Source organism: Otolemur garnettii, unplaced genomic scaffold, assembly GCF_000181295.1.
Source record: "Otolemur garnettii isolate 467f Iridium unplaced genomic scaffold, OtoGar3 scaffold00087, whole genome shotgun sequence".
In the NCBI taxonomy this organism is placed as follows: Eukaryota; Metazoa; Chordata; class Mammalia; order Primates; family Galagidae; genus Otolemur; species Otolemur garnettii.
Window position 1 is genome coordinate 5,115,746 of NW_003852482.1, and position 9,351 is coordinate 5,125,096.

Below are 9,351 nucleotides of genomic sequence, written 5' to 3' on the forward strand. Positions count from 1 at the left end.
AGCCTTTCCTTACATCTGAAGTAGCACCCTCCGTCCCCATCAATCTCTGTCACGTTACCCTATTCTATTTTCCTTATAGGGTAGTCTGAAATTATCTTGATTATTTGCCTTCCTGGATTGTTCATTCCTGGACCATAGATGGAGCTCAGCAAAACCCTGAAGACACTAAATGCATAGAAAAATTAGTACGCCGCACGTTCAACCCCACCCCACCGCCAAAGACCCCAGAAACAAAATGGGCAAAGTAATCCGGCTAGCTGCAAGCACCAGGAGGCGGCCGTATTGCCATGGCAGCATGACGCCGCCGGGGAGGCCGGAAGTGACGCAACTTCCGCGGCCACACCAGCAGCACTTCCGGGTTGGAAGTGAGGCGGCGCCAGTTTCGGAAGGTAAGTTGGACGCGCTTGTTAGCTGTTTCTGCTCTTTAAAATGCTCAGGTAAAGTCGAGCGGTGGGTGGCGGCTGTCGTTACCTTCCAGGAGTCTGTCTCGAGCGTTGCGGTCGCTGCCGCTCCGGGCCTCACGTCGGGGAATGAGACTTGGGTCTGTGGTCCCGAGTCCACACCTGGCGGGTTCCTTCCCGCTCAGCTCCCGCCCGGAGCAGAGCAGGGTCTCTCCCGCACCCCGAAGGCGGTGAGCGGGTCGGGGCCGGGCGGAGGGCGTGTGCTCCGACGCGTCTCCGAGTGCTGGGTGCTGCGGAGCGCCGAGGAGCCGCTTGGAGCGAGGCGGGTGCGAAAGTGACTTTCATACTTAGATAGCTAAAGGGCAGAAAAGTACAGGTCAGAGCCTTTCTGGCCAAAGGAGCTGCTTTTGCCCTGAGATGTAAAGGAACATGGTGTGTTCTGGGAACTGAAAGAAAGCAGGGTGTCTGAAACAGAGAAATGAGAGGTGGCCACCGACAGACTAGACAGTGAAGAGATGAAAAGTCGTGTGTGTGTGTGTGTGTGTGTGTGTAAGGATTTTGACTTTATCTTAAGAGTAAGGACGGAACCATAAAAAGTTTTTATCAGGCAATGACTATGTATTTACAAGGTTGTAGGCGACTAGGGGAGGTGCTCAGATGAGTTACAAGAAAGGAAAGAACTGTTGGAAGATAGAAGATTGTAGGAATGGTCTGCTCTTGTCCGTTGTTACTAACAAGTCCTAAAAGATAGGCATGAAACGTGTCCGTTCACTTCAGTAGCTTGAAGGTCATAGACACTCTTAAGTGGAGCAGTTAGAGTGAAGTGTGGGTGGAAACTACAAGGATGTAGGTTAAGAAGTGGATGGAAGGTGAAGAAATAGAACGATTTCTCTACCAAGAAATATTGCTGCAAAGGGAAGGAAAGAGAATAGCATGGGACTTTGCATTTGAGAATGGTTTCTTTTTTTTTTTTTTTAAGTCAGAAGACACAGTGCCCCACGCCTGTAATCCAAGCACTTTGGGAGGCCAACGGATTGCTTGAGGCCAGAAGCTCTAGATCAGCCTGGGCAGCATTGCAATACCCCCAGACCCTCTGTCTAACCCCCCCCCCCAAATTAGCCAGTCATGGGGGCTCATGCCTATAGTTCTAACTTACTCAGGAAGCTGAGGTGGAAGGGAGCCCAGGGATTCACAGTTGCAGTGAGCTACAGCCAGGCCACTGCATTCCACTTTGGATGACAGTAAGACCCCATTTCTTGAAGAAGAGGAGATTAAAGACTATTAGAATGTTGCTAGAAAGGAGAGGCTGGAAGAGAGATGGGATATGCCATAGATCATAGTCTGTCTGAGAAAGCGGGAGGGGGTGCGGATTCAGCGCATGCATGAAGGAAGTGGCCTATGAGAGGAGAAAGGGCACTGCCTTTGTTGCAGCAAGAGGGAAAGAGAGGATGTGGCAGATGCAGACAGGTGTCTTAGATTTGAGGGATAGCATCTCTTGTCTAATGTGTATGAGAGTAAAATGTGCTTACCATTCAGGCTTAAAAGACCAGCAATACAGAGGCATCTCCAGCATCTACTGTTAAATTGCAAATGCAGATCAGAATATACAAATGCTACCTGCTGCATAAGAAAGGAGAGGAAATATGAATGGATTATTTCAATTTTTGTACCATATAAATATATTACTTTCTTAAGGATAAATAAAATCTAAAATGTTGAACCTGTAGCAGTAATACAGAGCAAAGAGGGGAATAAGACAAGTTTGGAAAATTGTGTTTTTAGCCATCTCTTTGGTAAAGTGCATCTCTGTTCTTATGCCCTATATGTATTAACATTAGCGACTTAGAAAATTAATTCCAATGTATTGAAGAATTTTCACTCTTGTTGGATGCTAAATTTATATGTGTATGTGTGTGTGTATGTGTATATATATATTTTTTAATGTAAAAGCATATTATTTAGGGAACAGGACAAACCCAAGGGATCAGAGAAAGCTCTCTTGAAGAAGTAATCTTCAAGCCAGGCTCTTCAGGATGGCAGGTGGCAGGAAGCAGGGAGTGTGAGAAGGCAGTGAAGAAGAGTATTCCAGGGAGAGCCATGTGTGGCTGAAGCACAGAGTTGGAAAGCTGAGGTCACAGATGAGGGGGCAGATACCTGATGGAGCACTGGTGTTCTCTGTTGCTGCTCTTTCCCATGTTGTAAAGGCAGCAGGCCAGACGGAGAATTAGTGAGCCTTCTGTGCATTTAGATTAGAAAATTTGTAATCGTGACTACAGGCTTGTCATTTGTCATACAATTTCATTTTGCTACGATTTCCCCCAAGGCTATGTTTAAAATGTAAAACAAACCATTGTTGTCACATTTCCCTACAGGAATAAAATGGAAGGAGAATCGAGCAGATTTGAAATCCATACTCCAGTTTTTGACAAGAAAAAGAAAAAGAAGCATTGTGTACATAAGGAAAGACATCAGAAACATTCCCATGAAAGTTTCAGAGACTCCTCCCTGATAAGTGATCAGCCTCAAATAACTAAGAGTAAAAAGAAGAGAAAAGATTTCCAACATCTGGTTTCTTCTCCTTTGAAAAAGTCAAAACTCTGTGATGAGACTGAAAGGGCCACTTCTACACACAAAAAGAAGAAAAAGAAAAGAACTAGTGCTTTGGGGGTAGACAAGGAGACAGGTGTTACATGTGTCCATGTGGATAAAGAAAACATCGAGAACATGCCAAAGAATTCTAAAAAGGGTGATTATGCTGTTGATGTTGGTAAGAACGTGAAACAAAGGTCGACAAAACAGCCGAAAGCAGACAAGATGCATGTAGTTGCTAAGTCACATAAAAACAAATCAGAAGAACTGCACTATAAAGTTAGGAAGAAAAAGTCTAAAAACCGTCAGAGGGAAGTTGCCTCCTGCACTGCCCTACAGGAAAGCCAGCATACAAGTGTCACCCTGCCCCAGCTGGAATTGCGTGAGCAAGAATCCTGGCCTTCTGGGAGCCAAGAAGGCAAAATTACGGAACTACCAATATCTGCTGATAAAAACAAGTCTAAGAAAAAAAAGAAAAAAAAGGCCAAATCCAGTAACCAGGAATTTGAGGCATCAGCCATGCCTGAGAATCTTGTGAGTGCACACTCTGCAGACTCACAAGTGGTCAGTGAGGTTGGCGCTGTGGAAGGCAGCGATGTCCTCACAGGGGTCACAGAATCCAGTAGTGCAAAGAAAAAGGGTAAGAAAAGGAAGCACGCTTCTGTCAAAAGTGCTGTGGCGTCCAGTGGGGAGTTTTCTGTGCTCAGTAGGAACTCTGAGAACATAACCTCTGACTTACTGGGAAGTAGCGGTGCCTTGATCGAAGAAAGGGTGAAGCCCAGGCCACAAAAGAAGAAAGCCCGGGCCTGTTCAGCAGACAGGCATGTGGAAGAGGTGTGCAGGTAATGTGGGGCGCTGTGCCAGCAGATGGGGGTGTCTTTTGCATGTGGCCTCTGTATTTAGTATGTATGTATTAAATGGCAGAAATCAAAAAGAGCCAGACACACACAATAAGGTACATGGCGTTTTTTTGTTTGTTTGTTTTTGAGATAGAGTCTCAAGCTGTCGCCCTGGGTAGAGTGCCATGGCATCATCATAGATGACAGCAACCTCCAACTCTTGGGCTTAGGTGATCCTCTTGCCTCAGTTTTTCTATTTTTTAGCAGAGATGGGGTCTCACTCTTGCTAAGGCTGGTCTCGAAGTCTTGAGCTCAAACATTCCACTCACTTCAGCCTCCCAGAGTGTTAGGATTACAGGCATGAGCCACCGCACCCCACCGAGGTACATGTCTAACTATGTAGACTTGGCAGCTAACTAATCTCTTCATGTATAAAGTAAGGCACATTAGATTTTCACTAAGACTACTCTAGCCCTGAAATCTCTGAGTAAGTTTAAAAGCCATTCTAAGACCCCTAAATTACCTTTGCTTGTCTATGGGCATAGTGATAGAAGGAAGGATTAGAAATACTATACTTAGGCTCAGCACCCATAGCTCGGTGATTAGGGTGCCAGCTACGTACACCAGGGCTGGCAGGTTTGAACCCCGCCCAGGCCTGCTGAACAGCAATGACAACTACAACAACAACAAAAAAACAGCCAAGCATTGTGGTGTGTCCCTGTAGTCCCAGCTACTTGGGAGGCTGAGGCAAGAGAATTGCTTATGCCCAAGAGTTTGAGGTTGCTGTGAGCTGTGATGCCATGGCAGTCTACTGAGGGTGATATAGACTCTGTCTCAAAAAAGAAGAAGAAATACAATACTTAGAATTCTACAGAGCAGAAAATAACTTGAGTCAGGTTCTCACTAACAAAAGAAATTTGGATAGGTTTATTTGTATAAATATTATTTAAGTGTAACTGTATGGTGAATAAATATAAAGTTTTTTGTTTTGGGGTTTTTTTTTTTTGAGACAAAGTACTTACTCTGTCGCCCTGGGTAAAGTGCTATGGTGTCTTAGCTCACAGCAACCTCAAACTCTGCTTCCTAAGTAGCTGGGACTTTGGGCACCCACCACAATGCCTGGTTAATTTTTGTTTTTGGTAGAGACTGGGTCTCACTCTTGCTAAGGCTTGTCTTGAACTCCAGAGTTCAAGGAATCCTCTTGCCTCAGCCTTTTAGGGTGCTAAGCTCACAAGCATGAACCCCTGCACCCTGCCTTTTTTTTTTTTGAAGACAGAGGGTCTTGCTCTGTTGCCCAGGCTAGAGTGCAGTGGCACAATCATAACTCACTATAACCTCAAACTTCTGGACTCTAGCGGTCCTCCCAGGTACATGCCATCATGCTCAACTAATTTATTTATTTATTTTGTTGAGATGAGGTATTATGACATTGCCCAGGCTGGTCTCAATCCTCCTGCCTCAGCCTCCCAAAGTGCTAGGATTACAGGTATTGGCCACCAAGCCTGGCTGATTTTTTTTTTTTTTAAATCACTTTATCTCATCACTTTTCACTCAGAAGCTTTTTTACATTCACTAAGTTGTCTTGGCTTAAAATGGTTTTTGTTTGTTTGTTTGTTTGTTTTTTATAGAGACAGAGTCTCACTTTATTGCCCTTGGTAGAGTGCTGTGGCATCACAACTCACAGCAACCTCCCACTCCTGGGCTTAGGCAATTCTCTTGCCTCAGCCTCCCAAGTAGCTGGGACCACAGGTGCCTGCCACAATGCCCAGCTACTTTTTTGTTGCAGTTTGGCTGGGGTCAGGTTTGAACCTGCCATTACATGGGGCCAGCACCCTACCCGCTAAGCCACAGGCGCTCCCCTTAAAATGGTTTCATAGAGAAGTTAATGTGAGCAGGCCCCATGTTACATGATATTGATAATAGCTATGGGCCCATTTTCATCATCTTCTGTGCCATCTCATCCGTAACATTTGCAGAACGTTTGTCCTGAGTCAGGAATATTCTGGGACTTCACTGCTTAACTTTTGTTGAGCTACAGGCCCTTTGATAGCTGTTGGTCCTTTTCATAGAAAAATGCATACAGTTTTTCCAGTTGCCAGACTGAGAGCTTAGCTGATAGGTTTGTATACACTTGAGAGGAGGTGTAGACATCTGGCAGAGAGTTTGGGGATGAATTAGTGGTAGATACATAGAAAACGAAGCAAAGGAAAAAATGAGAACATCAACTGTAGCAAAACAACTGTAACTGTGTAAACACTGAATGTTGATTTAATTAACTAGTAGCCCTTAGCCAATGAAATTTATTAACTCACTGGAAGGGTCAGGAAAAGAACTAAGTCTTGGTGGGGATGAAAAAGAGCTTAGCTTATTGCTTTTTGTTAAACAAAAAAAATCGAGCAATATTTTAAGTACAAGCAAATAATAACTGGTAAAAATAGGAGTTAGGGCCTCACCTACACCTTCCGGGCTGCCTCTGAAGTATATCCAGGATATGGTAAAGCATCTGGAAATCATGGACTGAATCAACTCTAAGGTTCCATCTAGCTTAACACTTCAGTAGCCTAAATGGGTCATTTTAGGAAACATTTAAAAGTTACTAGGTCAAATGATACGTTAATGTTTATCAACACCATTTCCCCTTTAGGTTAGAACCTACAAATGAAGATGAAAACAATTTAGAGTCAGCTAAAGATTCTGAAACAAAACATTTATCTGAAGATTGGAGAGATGCAAGTGATTCAGATGTGGATTTGGATTCTGCTGTGAAGCAGCTTCAAGAATTCATTCCTAACATAAAGGAAAGGGCTGCCACTACGATTAAACGGATGTATCGGGATGACTTGGGGCGATTTAAAGAATTTAAAGCACAAGGTGAGCTTGTGGAATTCCTAGTATCTGTTGAACTTTCCTGTATTCAGAGCTAGCACCTGGCTTTCTTTGTGAGTAATTCCAATTTATAGATTACAAGAAGCATCCTTCAGCTACCAGAATTGCTGTCCGAGTTGTAAAGTTAGCAAAGTGAAGGGCACTACCTTTCCTCTTCTTGCCCTTTTCTGGTAGAGGAGGCGAGGAAGAATGGGGCAGAAGGGAGCAGACAATCCCCAGACTAGAAAATCAATCCTGGAAGAAGAGAAGGAACAAGAAGGACGTAAAAGTTAAATCAAATTAAAATTGTCATCTTTAATGAGGTATGTTTTCCTTCCCCACAGTATTAATAATTTGAGGGTGAGCTGGTTGTAGCAGCCTTGGTCTTCTTGATTTCGGTGTTATAAGAACCTCCCAGAAAGCTTAGTGGACTTAAGAATAAACTACCAACTGTACTCTGTACTACAGATCAACTGTACTCTGTACTACAAATGACAGTTTATCTCCTGTGAGAGCCCCAGTAGTGCTGGTCATTTACAGAAGCATAAAGAGGAGTCTTAGCTTGTGGAATTAATCAGGTCGAAGAGATTAGTTCAGAAAATAGACAAATTGAACAAAAACAAACACCACACACAAGCACAATTATACAACAGTATATAATTCTGTTTTTTTGTTAGGTTGTGTTAAAATTTTATGGTGTGTATTTTGTAAAAGATACTTTTAAAATAAACCTAAGAGCAGAAATATGTACTATACAGCACAGTCACTATGTGATGAAACTTGTGTGCTTTTTGTCATGAACAGGAAGAGAATGTAGTGTGCACTGACATTTGTCACCCTCCACAGGCCATGCACAGGAAATGCATGTGAGTCTCCCTGCCTTGGCCCGTCTGGTCAGAGTCCCTCCCCAGAGGAGTCTTACGGCAGGAGCAAGCGAGTAAAGCAGAGCTTCTTTTAAACTTTCATTTCAATGCTGTTTGAATTTTTTATGAATAAATGTTACTTACTAGTATTTAAAAGAAAACTATTTTAAAAAGAGATTAATGAAGCAGAGATCACTTTGGAATAGGATGGCCAGGACAGAAATTAGGAATGGAAGTGTGGTTTGGGCTGAACCTTTTCTCAGAAGGGAAGGCTGAGTCCAACAGTGGGGCGGAGAGAGCCAGTGAATGCCAAGTGCTGGGCGCGGCTGCTGCCTGTGTGGCACAGGGTCATCCTGGGAACCAGCAGGAGCTGCTATTCTTGGTGACAGTGCATACTTTCTCTCCCCTCTCCCGTCCCCCGCCCCCAACCCTAGGTGTCACTATTAAATTCGGCAAGTTTTCTGTCAAGGAAAATAAGCAGTTAGAGAAAAACGTGCAAGACTTTCTGGCCCTGACAGGAATTGAGAGTGCCGATAAGCTGCTGTACACATACAGATACCCAGAGGAAAAATCTACCATCACTGACTTAAAAAGGAAATACTCATTTAGACTGCACATTGGTAAGTTTAGAAATATTCACCCTTTGACTATCCAGAGCCTTCCACAGCCTTAAACAGGATGACTCGTGGTCAGTGTTTGGCGCAGGGCCTGCCTACCTTGTGTGCCGTGCATGTTGACTGCTGCTGTGGCTAATGGCATCCTTGCTGCCAGCTACGCTGTCGGGGATTTGGAGTGTGGTCCTGCCTCCCAAGTATACTTCTTTTGTAGACTTTGTGAAAAATTAATCAGCTTCTGTCTTTCCTACCTGGCAATAATTACAGTTTTGGTTTCTCTTCCTGGTCTTTATTTTTTGTGTTTGCTGCACAGGGCACTTCCTTACACACTCTTGGTCCCCCAGGGCTTGCAGGGGTAGCCCTGTGTGTGCTCTGTAGCTGGAACCCTCCTGCTGGAAGTGCTGCTTGGGAGTTAGAAGGTGTGAAGGAATGTGGAAGCTTAGAGAAAATACCTCTTGAATTTAAAGAGGTTCATTTCTTAGATGTTCTCCTGAACATACAAAGGAAAACGAGATAGTGAGCCCCTGTGGAGGGATTACTTCATCATTTTTTTTTTTTTTTTTTGAGACAGATTCTCACTCTATCACCAGGCTATATAGTGCCATGGCATTATAGCTCACAGCAACCTCACACTCCTGGGCTCAAGTGATCCTCCTGCCTCAACCTCCTCAGTAGCTGGGACTATAGGTGTCCACCACAAATGCCAGCTAATTTTTCTGTTTTTAGCAGAGACCAGGTCTCACTCTTGCTCAGGCTGGTTTTGAATCCCTGAGCTCAAAGGAAGCTCCCATGTTGGCCTTCCAGAGCCCTGGGATCGCAGGCATGAGCCACCGAGTCCAGCTGGGATTATTTCTTCTTTAGAAAGGGAAAGTGAGAAAAGCTGTTTAGAAAGATTTTTGTTTCTCTTATGAGTAACTTTAGCCTGTGTCTCCACCTTAGTACTCTGTTCCTCTTAATTCAAGTTATGCTAAAATGACTTTGCTTAAAAGGGTCTTTCCTGGCTCGGCACCTGTGGCTCAAGCGGCTAAGGCGCCAGCCACATACACTTAAGGTAGGGTGACTACACGTCCCAATTTTGGTGGGACAGTCCCGCTTTTCAAATTTGTCCCACGTCCCGCAGCGTTTTAAAAAAGTCCCGATTTTTGGAAAGAATGCACAAATGGACTGGAGAACAAGAAGG

At 44.1% G+C, this 9,351-nt stretch overlaps 1 protein-coding gene across 1 annotated transcript in view; it reads left to right on the forward strand.

Moving 5' to 3' along the window:
• The first annotated feature begins 418 nt into the window (after window positions 1-418).
• TTF1 (transcription termination factor 1) overlaps window positions 419-9,351 on the forward strand; it is a 28,278-nt gene continuing 19,345 nt past the window's right edge. The window contains exons 1-4 of the mRNA XM_012808204.2: window positions 419-437; window positions 2,774-3,832; window positions 6,474-6,700; window positions 7,992-8,181. Of these exons, the coding sequence (XP_012663658.1) occupies window positions 430-437; window positions 2,774-3,832; window positions 6,474-6,700; window positions 7,992-8,181 (1,484 nt within the window). The 5' untranslated portion in view covers window positions 419-429. The remainder of the gene's footprint in view (window positions 438-2,773; window positions 3,833-6,473; window positions 6,701-7,991; window positions 8,182-9,351) is intronic.